At 42.8% G+C, this 23,892-nt stretch overlaps 1 protein-coding gene across 2 annotated transcripts; it reads right to left on the bottom strand.

The window, feature by feature from the left end:
* Positions 1 to 1,749: 1,749 nt before the first annotated feature.
* On the bottom strand, positions 1,750 to 23,532 carry waca (WW domain containing adaptor with coiled-coil a). 2 transcript variants are annotated; one of them, XM_084475531.1, is made up of 13 exons: positions 23,334 to 23,532; positions 23,109 to 23,139; positions 22,152 to 22,344; positions 15,787 to 15,869; positions 12,226 to 12,341; positions 11,974 to 12,089; positions 10,357 to 10,620; positions 5,880 to 6,002; positions 5,251 to 5,402; positions 4,672 to 4,790; positions 3,167 to 3,500; positions 2,943 to 3,070; positions 1,750 to 2,850 (listed from the first exon to the last, which is right to left on the bottom strand). In XM_084475531.1, exons 1-13 carry the CDS (start codon positions 23,372 to 23,374, stop codon positions 2,781 to 2,783), a joined length of 1,770 nt encoding a protein of 589 aa, XP_084331657.1. In that variant the 5' UTR covers positions 23,375 to 23,532; the 3' UTR covers positions 1,750 to 2,780. The 2 variants fall into 2 exon arrangements, with proteins under 2 accessions (XP_084331657.1, XP_084331658.1); XM_084475532.1 differs by having other exon boundaries at positions 5,251 to 5,399.
* Positions 23,533 to 23,892: the final 360 nt, after the last annotated feature.

The raw sequence follows: 23,892 nt of genomic DNA, 5'->3' as shown, positions 1-23,892 counted from the left end.
TCTTAGAATAGATGACTAGTACGTTGTGTTCGATTCATAAATCCACAACACGGCTCTTCTTCAGAACAGACCATGCCAAACAAATGTAAACCACTTCAGGGCGGCACATGAAAGAAAACAGAGCTGGTGACTCACCGGAGCGTTCCTCGTTGAAGCTCCCCCGTAGGTGGCCACGTTGGTCCCGGTCATGGTCAAGTCAAAAGCAGATTAAAAAAAAAAAACACAAATAAGCGACGGCGGGTCCATTTCGAATCGAGTTTGGGAGCGACATTAATAGAAACCGAGAACTTATAGATTGCAAACGTTCAAAACTTTGCTAAACGCAACTTGGATTTCGCAACCGACGCCACTATAAAAAAAGAAGCGGGCGCGAATTAATTTTGAGTTGAGCGATCTTAATTAAGAGCTAACGAGAACGAGCGCACTGTGATTGGCATACTATAAAGTTATAAAGTTAGTTCTTACAATTCTATGGTCGGTTCCAGGGTAGGCCTATAACTAAGTTATCTTATGGAGTTATTCAAAGCATTTATAGTTCATGTTTGCAAAATCCATGTCATTTTCCTTTTCACGTTTGCTGTGCGTAACCTCGTACGCATGGTTTACGCAGATTTCGTTCATGCACAACGTTGATCAATGAATAGTTTGTTTAACATCGCTGTATGGTCCCCTCCCTCGTCAGACACTTTAGAGGGTAATTTCCCATGGAAAACGCAATGCACGGCCAAGAGTCATATTTTATTTATTTGGACAATATACTTGAGGAAACAATATACATAACAAAGGTATAGTGACCTTTACCAAATGTGTGGTGCAGTTGAATTATACTCAGTAGACGCATGAAATACGATGGGAGAAACAAAGGCCCATTGCAGCAAAGGACCCGGCTCGGACAGCAACCAAGACACAAATTACGGGAGACGTACCATAAAAATAAAAATACAACCCATAGCTGAAAACATGCTTGTTGAGGGTCTTTTTTTGTCGATAAAGAGCATCAGTTTACAACAAAATACTTAATCTCAGCAAAGTGAATGAGATGTTAAGATTTCCAACAAGGCACTAGGCGTATGACAACACGCAGACGGACAAATAATAACCAGGGCTCACTTTAGTTTAGCATGTTTATTACAATACATACATTTCACATTTGACCGTGTGATCTCGCGTTGCTGCCTGCGTTGACTCAGGATGTGCACATTTGGGTGGTGGTGATGGTGATCAGCATTGTCCCTCCGCATCAAGGCGGTGCCCTTCTCCCCAAAAAAGAACCAAATAAAATAAAATAAACAAAACCCTCAGCAGCTCACCCCCCTAGTAGCACTTGCCCAATCTCAACAGTCCAAAAAGAAAACAAAGAAAGTACTAAGTGTTTAGGAGTACAGCATGTGTGATATACCAGTCATCACTGCATTAACCTGTAATAATAATAATCATGTTTTATTTCTTGAGAACCACCATTTAAAAACGTCACTCACTATTAGTAACTGTACAAAAGGAATGGACAAGCAGTGTCACCCAGCCTTTTTTTCTTTTTTATAAACAAGAGTTGTTCAGCAGAATTCCTTAGGGAAGGAGGAATAAAAAAAATAAAACAAAAAACCAACCAGAACATACTACTAGGAGGGTTTAAACTGCCGACAGTCCCTTTGAGCCTGGGCGGAGCATCGAAGAAGGGCTTCGCTGTGGGAATGGTTCTAAGCAGCACACAACTCGCGTCTTTCATAGATCCCCTTCCGCTAGTTAGTATTTTCTTCTTCCAAAAAAAAAAATCAACCAACCACACAAACACACGCAAGCGACTCCACACACCAGGCACTGTTATTTTCAGGTTTGGTAATGCAGGGGCCAATGAAAGCTGCATGGCGACAGCTGAACCACTGTTACAATGGACCTGGTTACGGAGAGGGAGGTCTACACCGAGTCACCCAATACAACTCATCCCAGCGGAAAAATTATGATATCTGAACACAAGAATCCATCAAACCATTACTTTGAGGGGATAGGGATGGGGAAAAAGAAAAATGGATACCAGTGTGTTTAGCTTAAACCCACTTTTTTTTTGTATGTGTGTAAAAGGTAATGGCTTAAAAACGTCCTCCTGTTTCCAAACAGGTCATACATGTGCAACCAAGGCAATGGTTCGACAATCTACCGCCCAGAGCAAATGTTGCGTTTAAGTCTGTGGACAGGTTAACATGAAGGAAAAGGCTAGCTAGACAACGTAGCCGCCTAGGCGTTGATTAGTTTTGGATGTCAAAAGCTTTTGATAGGCATGGCTTTCCATGGCTTCAATCTACAAAACATATGTACAACATAGATAACATCTACAAGAAATCTACATTTTTTTGCACCCCCCCCCCCCCACCCCACCCCACCAGGGTCTTTTTTTTTGTTTAATTTTTTTTGCTTTTTTCTTTTCTTTTGTACAAAACCAAAGTCTTGTAAACCCACCCTATCCTGCTTTCTTTCCCCCACACCAACGCTTCCCCTTTTCTTCTTTCCATCTCCAAGGCCAGCCGGGCCAAACGAAGCTTCTGTGTGTCAAGACTGGGGAGGTGGGGGTAGGGGGGACGGGGGAGTGTGTGTGTATGTGTGTGTTTCTGGAGGGGGGGGGGGGGGGTTACCAAGAACTCAGCAATTGTTCACCGTTCTCTCCCTCTCTTTCTCTACCTCCCAACTATGTGCAACGTGGGTCTCCCCACCCACCCTATTTCTCCTCCTCCTCTTCTTCTTCTTCTTCCCATCTCACGGCAACCAAACGACCGCCTCAAGAGTTCTCAGACCATGAAGGAATTCTGGTTCTTCAACTTTTCAAGTTCTTTGATTTGTTGTCTCAAAAACAGTATCCTACAGAGAGGAGAAAAGAAAAAAAACACGGGTCATTTTGTGCAAATCCCAGCAGGCTCACTGGTCTCAGGACGACGCCCCCTGTACCGTACCTCTGTTCGCGCAGCGTGGCCTGTATCTCGCACACCCGCACCAGGGAGCGCAGGTTCTTGAGCTCTGTGCAGTTCTCGGACATGCAGATGCTGCCCATGGTGTGGGCCTCTTCCCGCAGCCGGGACGCCTTGCAAACAGGAAAAACAGGTGGTCACAAACAGAAACAGGCGGGTCGTGAGACCGACACAGTTTACAGCTGTGTTGTCCCAAAGTATCAGCTTACCTGCTTCTCGGCGTGGTCAGCGGGCCAGCCCTGGACATGCTTGATCAGGTTGTCGTTGAAGTGGGCGGCAAGTGTGGGGGTGAAGGAGCTGGAGGGCCGTGATCCTGCCCCGCTGTGGGGGGCCGAGGAGGAGTTGGATGAGTGGTTGCTGCTGCTGCTGCTATGGTGGTGGTTGCTGCTGCCGCTGCTGCTGCTGCTATGGTGGTGGTGGTGGTTGCTGCTGCTGCTGCTATGGTGGTGGTTGTTGTTGTTGCTGCTGCTGCTGCTGCTGCTACTGCTGCTGCTGCTGTTGGTAGCGACGTGGTTGGGGCCGGGGGAGGGACTCCTCTGACTGCTGCAGGTTCAGGCAGCAGGTGGAAAGTGTTAGGGCGTTTTATCTTTCTGGCCACTCCATTGCACAAGTCACCCCATTGGATCATTGCAAGTACACAACAGCTAAACTCGAAAGTGGATGAGAACACCCTACATCCAACAGGGCACTGGGAAGCTTGTTAGTATAATTGGCCCAACAATGGGTTTTGACTTCAGGGGGGGGATCGACTGGTTTGGTAGAGGTTGCAGCAAGTGAACCCAGATGTCCGCTAGGGAGATCACACCCTAAAATGTGTAAGAAGTCTACTAGTCTATCACGGTACTAGTAGTTAAAGCAGGGGAGCATTAGGGGGTAGTTCATTGCTGCACACAAACTACCCAATAATCACAACAATGGCTTTCAGTGATGACATTACAAAAACACTTGCAAGTAACCAGATAAATGTAACACTCTTGTTGTCTCCACTGATACTTGTTTGGTGCTATCTGGCTTCAGATTACAGTGTCATGCCTGAGCAATCCAACACTCATGCAGAGAAGACCATTTCCTTCGCACAATAAGGAGCTCAAAGATTCAAAGCAAAGACAACTAAATCTGAGCCTTACCCTGTAAACTATTCATAGGTGTCTGGATAAAAAATAACAAGCAAGCATGAGAACAAGCTTCAACCCAGGACGTGAGGACAATGGAGGTATATAATTAAGAGTGTGCCTGTTTTGACAAGTTACATTTAAGACTTTAAAACCTTTTTAATACCTCACCAGGATGGGAACCTGTCACAGCCATCACTGCAGAATTAAATTCCATGAAGAAAAAAGATGGTATCGTATAAACAAAACATTTAAGTCTAACTACTTAGTCTCTGATGCACTGCACCAATGCCTCAGACGTAAACACTGCAACTACGGACAATTGTGAAGGTTCTCATGTTCACCAGCAGATGGCACCACAACACTGCATTGTCAGCAATGTACACGCAATCATCTACTCCATAGAGTACCTTTGCGGCAAGTGCCTTGATCAGCGTTTTCAATAAAATCATAATTATGCACTTGCGTTAAAGGAGGTCATGTACTAGCCAAGACAGATAGCCTAGTGTTCTCTGCCATGAATGAATGTACACTCTGAGCCTACGATGGCTGTGACTTGAGACCAGATAATGTGGCGGCATGTGGGTGGAGGTCGGGCTCACCCTTGGCGTTGGAGGGAGCGCGGGGAGGCTGCGGTGGGGTCATGCCCGTGCTGCTTGTCGCTGGGGAGGGGCTGCGTGGGCTGGGGAAGAGACGCCTGCTTCACAGAGGGCGTGCTCACCTGCAACACAGGTCAGAGTTCACATCATTGCAAGCCCGGGGGGAAATCGCATCTGACCCGTCCTTTGCATTTTTTGTGGACGACCATTTATCACAGTGTGAAAGACCACCACGACCACGAGCAAGAAGGACCACACTCAAGTTACGCTGATGATATGCGATGACTAAATGACTAAACACACAGCATAGCAGGTCAACTTGATGTCAAACAATGATGTGGTTTGAGGCTTTATGGCGCATCAAAAAATGAGGTTCAAAATATTAGTGCCATTACATCAGGTGGAGTCCATCAAAGTAACGAGACACAGACAGGCAGACAGGCAGACAGGCAGACAGGCAGGCAGGCAGGCAGGCAGGCAGGCCCCAATCCAGTTAGTGCTCTGGACCTTCTGGCTGTGAGGCAATGTAGCTCATCATCCACTGAGGCCAAAGAGGAAAAACGCTGTATTAAAAGGCCCTACTTTTGGTTGCGAGATGGCAGGCGGCGTGCCGAGGATGGGCTTGTGGGTGCCAGCGTTGCTCTGTGGCGTGCTGATCCGGGGGGACACGTAGGACCTGGGCGAGGAGGCGTCCGAGGTCAGCGACATGGGCGACTGATTCGACTGCTGCGCTGCTGAGAGGCCGACCACACGATGAAGGAAAGAAAAGACAAGGCGTAAACAAGACGTTGCAAACTAAAATCTACAAGGCCATTTCATTACAATCACCCGATTCGCCACTTTTAGAAATTGTGCTTGCATGCCATTTCTTGTTATAAAATATTGTGGTACCATTGTATGAGAACATTTGTTGGCAAGCACCAGAGCCCTACTTGAATCATTGATCACAAAAACAACAACCGTGCTCACGCACTTCAGCACCAGGTACATCAGCAGTGACCACACGAGCACCGAGCATCGGCACAGAGCACATCGCAAATCAGAATTGCACTAGTCCACATCAGCAAGGTGCATGTGCACATCAACATAGTCAACTTCCCACACACACAGCTCATCACTGATGCTGGAAACACTGGGATGGTTACAGTTTGCATACAATGGAATGCAACAAAGACCATGGGTTTGGTTTGATGTGGGGGTGGCGGCCTCACCTTGGCTGGAGAGCTGAGCAGCTTGTGAGAGGAGAGTAGTGATGTTGAATGCAGAGGGGCCGGCGGTGAGGATCTTGTGGAGCATTGACTGTAAAGATGCTTGAGTGACCGCAGCGGTGAGAACTGCAGAGTAGGAGACAAGGAGTGAAAAAACATGTTTTTTGTTTACACCATCAACGGTAAATTCTAACCTCTATAGGCACAACTGAAATAAATACAAATTCTTATGGTGATTCAGAGTACGGAAGTCCCTATCCGATCCACGGCATCTGTATCGGTCCGACATTTGCCCATTATTATTTTTTGTTCCAATCTGCGTAGCGTGTAAGGTGATAACAGTACTGCAATTGTATGAATGTTGACATTCTGTAGGCAGAACCTTTCAAAGTCAAAGTGAAAAAACAAAACAAAAAAACATGCGTTAACGTGTCAATTTGTATTAAGCACATTAAAATAACATTGCGTTAACGCGTAATTAACGCGTTAACTTGCCAAGCCCTAATTAAATTGATTTATCGATTGGAAATATGACTGTTATATATCGGGCGTTTGTGTGCGGGGACCCCCATTTATATGGTTAGAGGCTAGCTGCTTCTTACATATCGTCACCCTCTTACTGTGTGTTCACACCGCACTTCGCCCCGCGACACGTTTCAATGCAAAGTGAACGTAGAGACGCGAATCGGGCTAAATTTTTTGTCGCCGAAACCCACGACAAGATTTGATTGACGGCGCAACATTTGCAGCGCGACAAATTCGCTGAAGTTGAAATATTTTAACTTTTCCGCGGCATTCACGTGAGACAGCCAATCAGCGTTCACTCCCTGTGGGAAACGTGGGTGAAGTAACGTAAAACAGCCAATCAGCGTTCAACCGGCTAGGCCAACCGTTCCCTGCACTCCGCAGTGAACCGCAGCTTGGAGGAGAAAGTGATTGTTGCCGTTTGCGACTCCCGGAGCTCTATCTATATATAATATTATATGATATTATATATATAATATATAAATATCTATATAATATCACAGCACAAAGCGGTGTGCGCCTCCGGATTATATTATTAACCCATAAACGACAGGCATTCCGACGTCTCTCCCTCTTCTACAACAGGTAGAGACACGCAATGGTGGTTATCTCGGCCATGGTTGATGAGAATGAATTGGGATAAAGCACCGTTGGTGGGCAAAAGACGTTGTCAGACAAAATTCGCTGCGCGACAAGTTCGCCTGACATAACTGCAGACATAACTGCACAGCGACAGATTATGATTTGTCGCGCAGCAACATTCGCCTGTTCGCGCGAACAGGCGAATGTCTATTGGTGTGAACACACAGTATTAAACCTTTGAGGGTGACGATATCCGATGTACTTACGGTAGAAGCTAAATGCTAACATAAACAATCTTTTTCACGTCATGCTATCTACACAAACGATATGCCATATGAAAGAGACTCCAAGGATTCCAACCGTACAAGCCTTATCATTTAGTGAGCTCATCTTGATTAACTACATGTTGAAGAATAATGTCAATAACACTTTTCCTGGTTACTACAAGTGATGACACACACGCATGCACACTTGATTCAACCATTTGTTTCCAACCATTACATTTTTTTTTTTTTTTTTAAATGGTATGCATGTTTACATTGTTTACTCCATTTAGACTTTTGAACTAATCATCAACCACTAATCAAATCTTTTCACTTGATTTAAGCCATTCAACTTTTCTTTAGTGAGATGTTTTAAGGTGGCTAATTGGCAATCATGAGAAAAGTGCTTCCATATATTTTATTATTATTATTTGTTGAAGAGTAAAACAACACAAGTATCGGACTGATATCGGTATTGGCAGATAGCCAAAGCTGCGGTATCAGTAGTTAACAAAGTAGTATCAGGACATCCCTAGTTCAGAGAGATAATTCACACGATGCGTTGTTTATGGCAAAGAAGAATTAAAAACATTTGGTGCAGAACATAAACATAAAAAGTAATCAAATGCACAAAACACGGACAAAGCTTGTTAATTGTTAACCATGGGGAAATACCTCAGTGTGTGATACCCCACTATTTAAAATTAAGCTGGGCAAAGATTTCCACCAATGTCTTGCTACCTTGCTTGGTATGATATGAGCAATAGGAGGCATTCCCATTAATGAGTCTATCTACCAGAGTCTCAATGATTAGGGAAACATTGGGAAGTTGAATCCTTAAATTGCATATCAAGATTCCATACAGTACTTTCATCAACCCTGTGTTCCAGGCAGACTGTCAGCTTCACATTCTCTTCTACCTCCTCCTCCTCCAATCCAGGTGGTAGAGAATTACCCATTACCAAGTCTCAAAAACATGTTGGTGCAGTGGCGGAAGTTCCTCAGAGGAGTAGGTCAACTTAATACTACTTTGCTCTTTGGTTCTCCATTTGCTGAGTAAGGTAGAAGTCTAGGTAATACCAGTTGCCCTGGGCTGTTGGGCTGGGCTGACCCAATTCTTGCGAAAACCTCACTGCATGTAGCATGAAAAAGCAATGCAAAAAAGATCAAAAGCTCATCCCTGACCTATTCAAATTCAAACCCTTTCAAATATGACTCCCAACTGCTTAGGAGGCAATTCCTCCTAAGCATTTGGAATGTTGTTTAAAGTCAAACAAGTAGCAGCGTGACTAAGTTTCTACCAGATGACAAAACAGAATTGATAGGCAAAAGCGAGAGAGGGATTGATATCCCTCCCTCTCCTCCCAAGAAACAACCTGTCTTCCATGGATTGACAATAAAGCGCAGTCTGTCACGACACTCAGGACTCTCTGAATCACTGCGCAATGTCTCCACCGTCTCCCTCTTCCCCCTAGTTTGGTGCACATCAAAGCAGGGCTCAGGTCTGTCTACACACACAACCACAGAAACCCATCGCAACCAGTGATCTGCACAAGTAACATTTCCACTATGTACGGCGCATGCATTTTGACACGGCTGCTGCCAAGCCATGACATTAGCATTTGTTAAGACAGAAACAGAGCAACACAACGAACAGGAGTCAAGGTTTGGAAGGGATGACGAGGAGCAGGAGAAAGAATTGCCAGGAGAAAGGGACACTGCAGCAGTGGGTCTGGGCCATACACGACCCACCCAGCCCTCTCATCTGCCTGCTGCCAGACAACTGTAATGACAGCCCCATCTGTCAGTCTAGTCACTCGTCCTCCACTCCTCCCCTGACTTTATTGTTTCATGGAGGGAGGCGGATTTAAGAGCAAACACAACTTAGGCTCCCTGATGTCACCGAAGCCAAAAACAGTTACCACTTTGCATTATGTCCACCGAGAAGAGGAAAAATACAATTTGTAGGCAGACTGTCGCAGTGGCAGATGATCAAGTAACTTGCAGACCAAGAGTTTAGAAAGGTGCCAGCGTGTGTATTTGTTCAATCTGTCTGAAGTCTCCTAGAATTACTCCAGACCCTCAAAAATATTTGGTTGTATTACGATGGCTGGCATAGACTTGTGTTTCCTGCAAGACTTATTAACCAATGCATCATGGTCATTAGTCCTTAGCTGCACAGGTATAGCCTGTCTTTGATTGTCAATGTGTTCAAGGGGCTCAGTCAAAGTTGAACTCGACCCACATACCCCCCTCCCCCTGAATTGACTGCTGCCTGCAATTCGTCAACAATACCACGTGAATGACAGAGTCTCCCTTCAGCATGCTGTGCGTCAATAAACAAACTATCCACAAATCGTTGGACTATACGGTGCCCTGTTGAAATCGCAGAGTTTGACTGCAAGCAGATGTTAAGTATATCGGGGCCTTTAGCCTAGAGTGACAGAGGAACATTTGAAGGAATGAGCAAAAACACAATTGTGTACGGAATTGTTTTGTCATTGCATGGTGCACATTTAAAAGAGGAGTCATTGCCAGTTCATTGGCATTGCACCGGCGTCAAAACAGAAATTATATGAATGTGACCGAAGACTATCTATGATCTATGAGAAGCAGTTCTACTCATCAAATACATGGCGTCCTGTAGATGGAGCCATTAGCCTAACAGCCATCAGTGACTCAAGGAAAGACAATAGAAGCCTGCGTCACGTCATGGAGAACATCCTAACACCGGCCCACTATTTATGTCGAGACATCCTGGCTTCAACATTCGATGATTGTCCGTTGGAAAAGCCTGCCAAACTGCTTCTGTGAGCAATGTTGCGCCTGTGGGCCAAAGCAAACTCAATGCAAGAAGGGATCAGGAGCAGGAAGACAAAGACCCAACACATACTCAAATCAGCATATTTCAACGATTAATTTCCAAGCTACCCACAAAACTCAGCTTATGGTATAGCACTAAAGCAATGTAGCAATAGTCCTGAGGCGTGGTCAGATGAACTGGTTGAGACAAAGTGTAAGTCATCACATCAGTCATCACTTCCATCCATCCATCCATCCATCCATCCATCATCCACCAAACCCCAGGCGGTGCATCAACGCCCGCTCACCTTCGTTGATTTTGGCCATGTCCACACTGGCGTTGTTGAGCTGCAGTGCCGTCTGAAGTGCGGGGAGGAGCTGGCGGAGCAGGCTGGGGTCCTGGAGCAGCGTCGTGGTGGGGGACTGGAGCACCGGGGACACGGGCACTGTGGTGGACGCCGAGGAGCCAGGGGGGCCGGACGACGATGAAGACGACGATGAGTTCAGGGCCCCGGACCCTGACGATGACTGGCTGGAGAGGGCTGTCGCGGGCTTCTCCGCATGGCTCGACTCTGCGGGAGGGGAGGGGACACGACAGAGCAGGCTTGAGGACTGGGTCGCCGACAACCCGCAAGTCAAGCCCAAATATGGTCTACAGATTATATGAGTTGTTCTCGTTTAACAGAATATCCAGGCCATCCATTTATTGAATTGATCAAGTGTGATTATCAAAATATTTGATTTTATCACGGTAATAAGCAAGGATATATGTACCTAATTTTCTGCTAGTGTTGAGAAATAAATATTGAACTGTAACTTAAGCCTTTCTAAATACCCCCCTTCAAAATGTCCAAGGACCTGTTTGCCCAGGCAAATAGTGTTTCAACTTGCTGTCAAAACACTTCAGCACACAAGTACTGATGTACAAGTGACGGGAGCACTTTTAAAGCACACGCAATAGGGGTGGGCTTTCCAACAACGTTTCAGTGGTTAGGATATCCTGTCTACTTCAACCTCCATGTCATTTTTTTACTTAGGCCATTACATGTATAGAAAATCTATACACTTCTTTATTTACAGCTCAATTTGAATTGGAGGAGGAAAAAAATGTTGACCTGTGGATGGATTGATTTATTTTATTTTGTAAAATGAGATCATTTTAACAAAATTAATGGCTGCATTGTAAATTTCTGGCTGTTTAACGTGAGGATGTTCAACAGTTCACTGCTTATAATCAACACGGACTGCCAACTAAGCAGCACTGAATAGACGACGAGAAGACCTCCATGATACAAATCTAACTCCAACGGCTTATATAACTCACACCAAAATAGGCAGCCTATTTCTAATACCGATATTTGTCACAAATGCTATATCTCATCTATACTGGACAACAGAGGCATTGAAAATCATTATAATAAAGTGCCACTGCCTCATCTGACAGCATTAAGAAACCTCTTCTAAAGTCAAAACAGCATGTAAACGCATTGATTCAAATGATGATCCCGGGTATATGATGCAGAAATGCCCAAAAAAGACCATTCCGGGGCCCTAATTCCAGGGACCTTGAACCAAATTAATGCCCCCTATTAAATGAAATACTGCTACTGATATGGTTTGACAGAATATGGCCCGCAGGAACTGGGTTCAGTGAGTAAAGAGCAAGTCCTATTTTCTGTTTGAGAAAACATGCATATCCAAGGGTTATTATACCTAGTCACAAAGCAAGAGCCTTTGCTAATAACACAGCATTCGGTGTCAGGCCCAGCCATGTTTAGTTTCAGTCTTTTGGTAAGCAGTTTGTAAACATGCATCAGCTACATATCAGCTTAACAACATTCATCATCGACCAACCAATGAGCCGAAAGATTGCTCCAGTTCAACGAAACAAAGAAAGGATAAAAACACAACCAAGAGGAACTTACTAGCACCAGTAAAACCAGTGGCCGCCGAGGCTTGCATGGCCTCCCGTCTGTAGTCCCTATCTTTGGGGAAAGTGTTGACAACCGTTGTCTTCGTGGGCTCTTTTTGCCTCTGCTCTCTGTGGGACAAAGCACAAAACACAGACTGATCAAAACAAAAGGGAATGTGTCCATGAATCCGGATTTTGTTTATTCACAACCTATTCGTTGACTTGGGCCATGATGGACCGAGTCCTGTAACAGAAACATGGTTACCTCTCCAACCAGTCTTTGGGCTTCTCCCACTGGGACACCTCTGTCCTGCAGTTGTAGTAGTATTTCTTCCCAGAGGAGCTGATGTGTTCGGACCAGTCATCCCCGGGCTCATGAGACTGTTGTAAAACAAACAAGCGTTTAATCAAAGCGGGGCCATTCAGTTCAAGCTGTGATCAACAAGCTGAAGCAGCGGAGAGGAGTGCATGTATGCAATGGTTGCCCGCGCACATGCAGACGCTGTGCGTGTGTGCAGACACGCACGTCAGAGAAAAAAGGTTCTGATGCAAGAGGTTGCAATTCGAGATGCGAGAGAGATATCCAATAGAAAAGCTCCCATCCTATCTGATTCTAAAATTTCACTGTTACTAGGGAATGTTTTTTGACAGCCAAAGTCACCAAATGATTCAAAGGACATTTTCTTATGCAAGCTTTCCAACCTAGTTTTAAACAAAGGTTTTAAATATTTCAATGTTAAGAGTCACCAATGTCAAAACTCGTACACCTTATTGCATGTTAAACATATACAAGAGTGAGGTTGAAGCATAATGATCACTATATCATCTTTTATGTTTAGTTTATCCATTGTTTCCCACAGCTGTCTAAAGGTCAGGCGGCGTCCCTCTGCTAAATTACAGCTACTACAAAGAGTGGAAGAAACCTTTCACCATATTACGACAATATGCGTAACCGTTCAGTCAGTCAAATTAAAAAAAAAAAAACTTTTAGGCTTATATACACACTATACAATATGCTAATAGAATACACCTTAATTAATATAATACACATGAAATCAAACAGAGCTCCGTTCTGTCTGATTACTCACAGTAATCACATCCGATCATAACAAAACCCCCAGCGTTGGAGAATGTTGAAGCGTTTGACTTTCAACATTTTCAAAATACATATGAATGATGCGTTTCATACAAATACTAACAAATACTGCAACAATCAATTTAGCAGAACAACAAAAATGCACTAAGAAAAGACCGATGTCTTTAAAGAGCACAGGTCTTCAATAAGCGCTCCACAATTAGTGATCTAACACGGGAGCAAAGAGACAGACTCAGTGGTCCAAGTCATCGCGGGTCTAGCGGTGTTAACGGCTGGAGCCTGACCGGTATCACCTCTCTTTCTACCCCACTTCAACGTTATTTGGCACTTCCGTTTTCTAGTTGACTGCATGTGCTGTAGAAGACATATATAACAGAAACAATAATTTCTGACCAATCAGGACATCTCTTAACTGATTGTTTCAGGTTATCCATCTTGCCTGTCAATCACATAAAGCTAAGCTCCACCCGACGTATGTGAATGTAAAACCATCATTGACTGAACTGAGGGAGGGTTTTTCGGAGATGGACATTATCAAAACATTGACCTATTCTGCTCTTTCAAACTCTTAAATCTTGCCTACAGCAGCCTCTGTAAGATGTTTTTTTTTTTATTTAGTTTTAGCTATTAAAATGCATACGATATATATTTATTAGGGATGCACAATGACCAATAACTTTCAGCTCCTAAAGGCTGATACCGATACCACACATACATATACATATATATGAACATGACCTAAGATCATGACATTAATACTATGAACAAACCAAAAAAACCTTTGGGTTTTTATTCACACTTGATGCCCGATATGCAGACATCAGTGTCGCTCAGACATCAGTAGAATCAACGGGGGGTTTAGGGTGGTGGGCTTGCAAGGGCCGGGATATGACGTAGGGTTGAGGTTTGCACGACGGCCCGTCACTCAGGTTTGTTTTGGTCTGACTGCAGACAGCGCGGAGGCAGAATGGGCGAACTCATCGCAATCATCTTAAATGTTGCTGCAGCGATGCATCATATATTCCGTTGCATCCACAGCATCCGCATCGATCGATGAAAGATTGGAGCATGAGTTACAGACAAATAGAAGAAACAACGAAGAAGAAAGGCGTCTCGAACGATGCAACGTAACTGCATTACCAGAGAAAGAGCGTTTTTTTTGCTTCATTTCACATCAAACAAACACTGGGACAAATGTAGTTGATATGTGTTTAACTGAGAAAACAGGGAGTGGAAGGCCGGGACCCTATGATGTTCAGCTAACTGTCTTCAATAATAAGTGTAACGAGAGTAGCATATGTGTGGGAAATGGCTGTGTGTGTGTGTGTGTGTGTGTGTGTGTGTGTGTGTGTGTGTGTGTGTGTGTGTGTGTGTGTGTGTGTGTGTGTGTGTGTGTGTGTGTGTGTGTGTGTGTGTGTGTGTGTGTGTGTCAGTTTAGTGATATAATGAACAAGTCTGGTTGTGTCTGTCTAAACGTGTACTGTAAAGTTAGTGAAACTAAGAATAAAGTACCCAGCCTGTCAAGAATCGGCAGCCGCTTCATTCTGACCATATTCCGACCTATAAGCAGACCCACTGCCAGTCAAAGTGAAGGGTGTTACCCCCGAGAAAACATCAACGTCTCCACAGGGAACGTCTCCCCTGTGCTCCTCGACTACGTTCTGGGAGCCGACAGCAGGAAAGGTGTAACATAATAATAATAAAAAAACATTTTCTATATACGCGTGCAGTTGTGAACTCATGTATTGGAATTGATTGTATGACATGTACTTTTAGGGTTATGATAAGACCTTTCATTTAGCGTTAGTGGGAGCGGGGCGCTGAAATTATATAGGCTATGTTATCGGGGCTATTCGTCATGATATTGGACTTATCGGAATGACGTTTTCATTTTTGTTATCGGCCCGATAATTATCGTGTACCCCTAATATTTATTAAACCAGCGATTGTTTGACAGAGAATTTGCATTGACTCTTGATGATTCGACTAATCCAGGGGGCCTCTTTCTCTGAAGCCCTCGACACCACTTTTGTCTGGGAAACCCAGTTATCATATCTAGAAGCAAGTTGCAACTTCTAGGGGAGAGAAATGCACACCTTCCTAACAAGCAAGTTACAGGGCGCAAACTATTCATTACTACGAACGCGGACCTTCCTTCTGTTCTGAAGCTTAGTTCTTGTGTAGAACATTGAATCACAATGAAGAAACTTAATGAATAATCTATAAAGAGAGTGAAAGCTCTGAAGCTGGTACCTACAAAATGCTCACACCTACCAATTGGAAGGCTAATCCAATTTCTGAAACGCTTATCCAACCTGCAATTGGTGCACATACAAGCTTTGTTGTTTGGTTGTATAAAATACAACCCAAATACAATTAGCAGCAGTTCACTGACAGCCGTTGTGTCTAATGAGGATAAACTTTGATGTTATTTTTAAGTGCTTTCTATTACAATTTGGACAATGGTGCTACAGTTTAGAACTAAATGTAGTAAGTAAGAAGCTAACAAAAAAATATATACTTTATCCTATCGCTGCTTCAAATGATGTTGCGAATGTTGTTAAATCCTGGGCCAAAACTCACAGCTCAATCAACTCCCAAAATTCATCCAAAGAAGAAGAGGATTCAAATTGGACATCATTGTGATTTTGAAAACAAAAGAAGATGGGCTATGAGCGATTTACCCCCATGCTGAGTACTGCTATAAAGAGACTTTAGATGAGCACTTACTGTGTCTGATGTCTTGCTGGGGTTAGAATGGTTGGAGCTGTGCAGGGAACTGTGGTTGTTTTCTTGTGGAGAAAAACTGGTCCCTGGTAGAAAGCAAAAAGGAAACAATGTTAACGCCAACTCTACAAATAAAAAAAAAAGACAAACTAATATATTATATATATATATATATATATTTTACTTATATATTTTTAAGTTAACAGCAATTAAATGTTCTATCGATAAGCGCTTAAACCTTTTTGGTGCTATGTGAATCAGAACGCATATTAATAATTCCATCAGCGGAGAAATAAGAGATGCATCATAGCAGTAGCCAAGATATCGTACAACTACCATCACACTCTACACGATACCATTCTTCATACCACATCCGCCTCTTAGCCTGGCATTGCCAGACTAAACCCTCTGGACCCAATTGATTGGCCTACAACCAATCATAGCAACCAAACAGGTGAGGCAGCACTAACAATTAAAGAAATACATCTCTCTTCTCAACAAAAGCTTTAAGTGCAGTGATTTCTTCTAATCGTGAAAATATACCGTCCAGTTCATTTAACAATGTCTCGATAGCGGAATCAACAGATTGTTCCACATCAGCGGCAAAGCAAATGAAACATAAGCTTGCGAGATTAGTCTAGTTACCAGGGTATCTGCCTCTTGGGTTAACAAGCAACCTCTTTGTTCTGGGAAACCTTACAATATTCCCTTTAGTCATGAATCAGAAAGATGGGCTAACGGTTCCTTAAAATGTTATTGTATATATTATGAATCTTAGGCCCCGTCCACACGGGCGAAAACAATCCGTTTTCCTTTGATGCGCTTCAGGAATATCTCCGTAAAGACGGACTCGTGCGAAAACGCATCGAGCTATAGAAACGCTCTAGTAAATATTCAAGGCAACTGTGTGGCGCTGGTTCACCACAAAAAAAAGTGGAGCGCATCAAACCTGCGCGCATGAAGCCCATGCACGCTGTATATAAACATACAATCGAGGAGGAGAAAGCAGTTGTTAAACCTTTTAGATTGAGCAGAAATACTTTTTAATGTACAGTTAGTCATTCAATTTACCAAGGGTCTGTATTTAAAGCCACAAAAATACAAATCAAATAAATTAATTAAAAAAATCAACGCAACTCTAACGTCCCCAGCTGATGGGGGCGGGGGATGACATCATTGCGTTTCAGGCGTCAACACGAATCCTACCACGAAACCGCATAAGTCTGTTTTTATCTGAATCCAGCCTCGGAGGTGGTTTCAGAAAAGTGCATTTTCGGGCACCGGATTCACCTGGACGGTCGACCCAAACGCACAAGACGTGTGCAGTTTCACCAAAAAATCGTCACTGTGTGGTCTGGGCCTTAAAGACTGCGTCGGGTCTCAGACTCTCTGGTACTTCCACAACAAGTAAAGACGCCTAGTGGGGGGTTATCTCGCCCATGGGGGAGAAGGAATTGAGGGAAAGGAACTTTGGCTTTGACTCTCTGAAGTCCAGAATGAACCGAACATGGAGGAGAAAGGGATTGTTGTCATATGCAGGCTCCGCCGCATGATCCAAAAGCCGGTCAGAACAATGGGATGTCAGAGCGGAGGGTTTATTTTTTTTCGAAATAAAGGGACATCGGACTAGGCTGTAGGAGCAATGGGAATTTTTCGGGTTATTGAGAGGTGAAATGCCATGGACCTGAAGTGAATTGACAGCTGTCTACTGAAAACATCTTTCTCCCGCCGGAGCAGCCGGCGCAGCCCCTCCGCCGTATATGGCATTCCCCCAATTCTTTCTCCCCGATGGGTGAGATAACCCCCACTATAAGTCTTTCCTTGTTGTGGAAGTATCAGAGAGACGGAGAACCCGACGCAGTTTTTAAGATTCATAATATCAGAGAATATCCCTTGCTTGCCGCGCGCAATGAATGAATAAAGATCGTAAACACGTCAGGAGAAAAAAACCTTTATGTGCCTGAAGTTACTACTTTACAACCTTGTTGATGACTCACATTTAGAAAAACCATGTACTTTTAATTCAGCCATGGGTAAAATCGAAGTGTAGTGTCTGTGTGCTTCCACCATTACTGAATGCATGCCATGCGCGCTCCAGCGCACCAGGGATACAATTCTTATAGGGGGTAACTACATTCACCGGCTTCCATCAATCACAGTTTCTCGTTTTCCGACGGCGACAACAACACGACTATCGTCACCTTCTACTTCCGGCTCACAGCTCCCGGAAAAGATCTCAAGCATGCGCAGAATACATAATCCAATCCCAATCCGTACATGCACACTTAATGTGACTAACAGTTGAATAATCTAGGGGTCATAATTCGACTATGAGACCCAATTCGATCCGATTTTAGCTCGACTAGGGTGTATACATGCATCTTAATAATCCAATCATAGTTGGACTAACCCCATAATTTGACTTTCTTGAGTGTCATGTAAAAGCACTGACTGTCAGACTGACTACCCAGTTAGGCTCTGCTTTCATTCATCAACTTATCGTCTGGTGCTGTATTTGTTGTTTGCCCGCTCAAACTGTCGTCCAAGGCAAACATCTTTTGATTGCCGTTTGAATATGTGCATCGTTTTGTGGGTTTTGGGGTCCTTGGAGAGCATACTTTACACATTAAAATAATCTGGGGGCCGGAGTCTAGTGGTTAGAATGCTACGAATCCCAAAGGTTCAATTTAATATTGGTTTAATAACTGAAGCTAGCAATCTACCGGTAGGTGTCCTTAAGCAAGATGCCTAACCCACCTGCTCATTAAGGACATCCACCCATGATAGGATGGAGCTTTGAAATCCCAGAAGGAAAATAAATTCACTACATGTTGCTGTAAATAATAGTGTGCTAAATTACAATAAAATAAAGAAAAATAACTGTTCTGGACCCTGCCACATTTCCATGATATATACCAGCATCAAATCTTTGCAGCTCAGACATGCAATAAATCACTGTCGGGGTTTTGAGGAGACCCAATACAGTAAACATACATAAATCTCCACTAAAAGCAGCCAGGTACGGAAGTGGATTCTCATTCATTGATTTCCTAATCCAGCAAACAACAAAAAACATACCAAGGAATCTTCTGAAGTTCAAGTAACAAATTATTAGGGGAGACAACAGATACAGGCTTACTAAGGCACGCACGCGCGCGCGCACACACACACACACACACACACACACACACACACACACACACACACACACACACACACACACACACACACACACACACACACACACACACACACACACACACACACACACACACACACACACACACACACAACCTGTTTTTACGTATTATAGATCTTACCAGCACTGTGTACTGATTCCAGTGAAAGCTTTTCATTATCATTATAAATGAGCATGAGAAGCATCCCATGACATCATCCTACCTTTGCATTAATATTCTACAGCGAAGACAGCAGGAACACAGCACAAGTGAAAGTGAGATGAGGCCTCGAACCCTCAAGAAACAAACAGACTGATGACTTGGCATAGAGGCATGTTGTCATTGCTTGTAAAACATGTTTCACTACAAGAACTTGTCTTAAGTCCTGTGCCAGAGAGTACTTGTGCTACGGATGCAAAACACAGACTTCATTAGTACTGTGATACAGATAGAAAACACAAGAGAAGCAGCATTCCTCTGTTAGAAATAGATTCCAAATATAAATGATATATGTGATCACATTTTTTTACAAATTTACCAATTTCTTCATTAACCAGCTTCCTTATACCAAAAGCTGGTCCAAAAAGCTGGCTTTAGTTAGCTGTTTCATTTTCAAAACAGATAACCTAATAACTCCTTGTATAACATATGCTAAAACACTGGGGTCAGGCCAAACATACTGAGGTTGTATATCGGTTAGATTATCAGCAAACTTGATTTCCCATTTTATATAGGCCTCGAAAAACTATGTACACAGCATATTTCAAATTTATTATATGCTTCCACCATATGTATCCCAAATGCACATGACTGCATTTGAATGTATATTGATTTACAGATGGCAGATTGAAATCTCAGACAGAAACCATATGAATAATTGAAATGTTTGACTATGTAACTAAATGTGTATTGACTGTGTATTGACAGGTTCAGATTGCAGATGGATCACAAAGAACAGTCTTAATATATTTTTTTAAATCAACAGGTAATCACAGTAAGATATATACATACAATATACACACACACACACACACACACACACACACACACACACACACACACACACACACACACACACACACACACACACACACACACACACACACACACACACACACACACACACACACACACACAGGAGAGCATCAGCTCATCTTTACACCTGTACTGTATTTATAATGCGCAGGCCCACAAGCCTTTCCAAGCGCACTGGAGGTAGTACAAACAAAATTCTATATTTATTTTATCCCCACTAGGAACTACACAAAAATTCAACCTGTTTCCCAAGTTATTTGATGATAGTTTAACATCTGTGCGCAGTCTCTGTTCGCATGTTGCATTTACTTAAATATTGTCCAGTGTGACTATCACCTTACTCTAATAATAACAACCAATTCAAGAATCTCACAGCAAGGACCATGAAGAACATTTGGGTCTGACGCATACATCCGAGCATCACATAATGTAGGCCCACAGTTATAGAGGCTGGCATACAACTGTCCCATCAGAGGCATTAATGGATGCGATAGTGGATGTCACAATTAAGCAACAAGCTATGCCAAGTGCACTACTTAGCTGAGACAATTAAGTGAGAAGTGATTTTATCGCAAACCCTCTTATAGGAACTTGTCATTGCAAAGCAAAACAGCCCTACCTTGCATTGTTGCTTCGATTACATGTTATGAAATGCAAGCAGACCAAGAGAAGCTGATTCATGGCATCGTAGGAAATCTAAAAATTCTATACTACAGTGATTTACTTGAAGTTGTAGCGGACCAGGACCAAATCAAGTTGAACAACCAAAAACAATTAAAAGCTAGTTGTAGCCATATTATACAAATATAGTGGAACTTTCTGTCAATTCATGAATGTTCATTACATCAAAATCCATTCAGGCAGAAGGTTGTCATCAAGTATGAGCAGGTGGCTTAATATTCCTACCAATCATAATACCAGTAGGGCCTAAACTTGTTTGACACTAAGACTTAGTCTGTTCTCCCACAATTGCCAATCATATCAGGAATCAACAAGTCCCACAGTCCGTGGAAACACACAATTTTGGTTTGTGCAATGCCAACTATGTGCATTATGTTCAATGTTAAATGGTCAGGAGACCACAATGTACATCTTAAATAATTATGGTTCAGTGTAGTATATGAACACAGGGCCACTAGCCCAAGTCTGCTGAATTTTGTCCTTTGCTTGTGAATCTGTTATGCCAATCTGTCAAATTGCATAAATGATCAGCCAAACGTGTCTGCTTCCTATTCTAAAACCTACAAATAGAGCTACAAGCACACATTTGTCCTATTTGTCACTTTGAAATTTGACAGCTACGAGCTAAGCTGTCAAACAAAAACGTTAAACATTACAATGCCAGCAACAGCCACCATTAGCAAGAAAACTGGAGATGTATGATACAAAGGAGGTCCTTGGTGATGAAAGAAGATTGCAAGCATGCCTGGTCCAAGCCAAGGAAGTCAATGCACTGCTGATATAATGCTCTCATAGAAATTACCAAATTGCTTCTTTCATGTTGTTTACATTTTACAACTGGCTGTCAAAAAGCATGTTTGGTACTGCTTAGGCAACCCTTGCTAGCCTAAACAAGCAAAAAGTAATGACGTTGAATAATATATGCCAGGCATGTTAAATGATTAAAGGAAAAACCCAGGAAAATACTATGTTTGTTATTGTCATTAGTGAGAATTTTTTCCATTAATTTTTTTTGGATGGATGATTAAAGCAGGTTTAATGTAATCATCCAAGTATAGCATATCATCCCTTCTTTAGTATTGTTACAAGTCAAATGTTTTAGCTGTCTGATTTAGTTTGCAAATGAAAGCTTTTCAAAACCATTACTCAAGCGCAATGTCCAACCAAGATATTAAAAACAAATATCAAACCAGGAAACACATTCACTACATTGACTTAATGACAACATAATAACTAATGCCCTTACAGTAACCCATGAATAAATCCTTTCTACATAAGATACTTTATTTTCTTATAGATGTCATGTAATCAGGAAACACTGAAGGAAATTGTCTGAATGAAGACATCAGCTAACATCATCTTAATGAAAATTTAATTTTAGTGATACTTTTAACATTCCTGTTTGCGATCACGAGCGGTTGTTATTGTCGTTCTGTGGCTGCATGAATAATCAGTGGCTCGTATGTTTCTCACCTCCATCCCGGTCTCTGCCGCGGTGCGTGTGGACAGCCTTCGCTCTGCTGTGGCCAGTGGTGTCGATGTGTTTGTTTTCAGGGCTGTCTGAACGCCTGAGCATTTTGCAGGGAGGAGTGATGTCGGCGGTGTCTCGCATCTTCTCATGACGGTGGTCCCCCCCTGGATGGCGCTTGGATGGGTATTTGAGAGTCTGAAAACACAAATTGAACACCCAACTAGATTCTCATGGGTCACTGACATGTCACCATATTATTGTAATCAGGAGCCACTGTGTGGAATTCAAAGCATCTGGCAAAAGTTTGTGCTGTGAGCTTATCAACACAATATCATTGGACACTGTTTTAATATGGTTCTATATGTTATGGGTGAACCAGGCACATAATAACGATGCTGCTTACGACCAACTTTGAGGGGGGCTAACTGGTACTTAGGAGTGGCATGATTGATAAGTGAAATACTGATATTCTTTGAACCAATCAACCCAGTTTAATTAGGTCAGACAGATGCATTATGACTGGCAATTCTGCATTTCCCTAAAAATATTTATTAAACTAACACTAAATAATTTCTTACGCAACAATATATTAGATGATTCGTTGTTTAATATTCGCTCTGTTCTTATGATAGATTGCGTATAGGCCCAATCGGTTCGGCTAACAGGCAAGCTAATGTTAACAGGCTGACGTTAGCTTAAAGCTTCAATAAAACTAGTCAATATAATTTTCAAAAGCATTGGATTCGACGGATAGCGACGTTTGCATTGTCTTATTCTGCTCATCATTATTGAAAAGCAGACATCTCAGCACGACAGCGGTTCACTTGAAGCCAAACGAGCTACTTTTCGGTGTATTTTCCGCACTGTCTGGGGCCTGTGGTGCTCTCTGGAAGCCTGAACTAGAGTGTCCATTTTAATCTTGTTTGTGCTAGCTGTTGAGCTAGGGAGCTAACAAGTACCTGATAGGGCTGGGAATCTCTTCGGTCGCACCTGCAAATACAAATAAAATGGTTATTGATACTGGCGAAAACATCATTTATGACACACTGTGTAAAAGTCATGTAACAGCCAAATGTGCAAGTTTCAAGACACTTATTTTGGTTTAAATAAAAATGGCGGATTGTCAAAGCGCATCTACGAGGAAAAGGAAAATCTGTAATAAGTCGTAATAAAAACATGTTTACCCATCGCCGAGTCTCGGTTGTTTCCCTGCATACATTACCATCAATGCCGTGTTAGTGTGTTTGGAGTGGGATGTGAAAGATTGGCAATGGTACTATGTTTTCGTGTGGTTTCAGTCACCAGGAATCGCCAATGATTTCAGCCGAGCTGTGTGTATTTCAACGCACTCAGCTTCGCTAGTCGGAAGAGCGCCCTCACTCAGTCCATCTCCCACCCGCACCGACTACCCTTCTCTCGGTACCGAGCCGTGAAGCTGGAGCTGCGTCTTGGGTTGCCAGGAAAGGAATCCAATACCAATTTGCAAAAACACTATTTAGGCAGTTTAGAGGATGCATGTAATTGTTTTGATTCGAATTTGATTCAAATATATTTTCTTTAAAGATTAACCAGTACACTTCCACTCCTTATTATATATATTAGAGACATTAATCTATCTCACAATGCCACATATAGGCAATACATTTGTCAGAATTATACATGGAAATGATCAAAGCAATTTAAAAAAGTGATACCTGGATAATTCTACTATTTACGTTTAGGTTTCAGTGTGGTTGGTTTTTT

The sequence above is a fragment of the Micromesistius poutassou genome, assembly GCF_964030765.1.
Source record: "Micromesistius poutassou genome assembly, chromosome: 11".
In the NCBI taxonomy this organism is placed as follows: domain Eukaryota; kingdom Metazoa; phylum Chordata; class Actinopteri; order Gadiformes; family Gadidae; genus Micromesistius; species Micromesistius poutassou.
The sequence above is the reverse complement of the archived record's forward strand: the minus strand, read 5'-3'. Positions and strand labels throughout refer to the sequence as shown.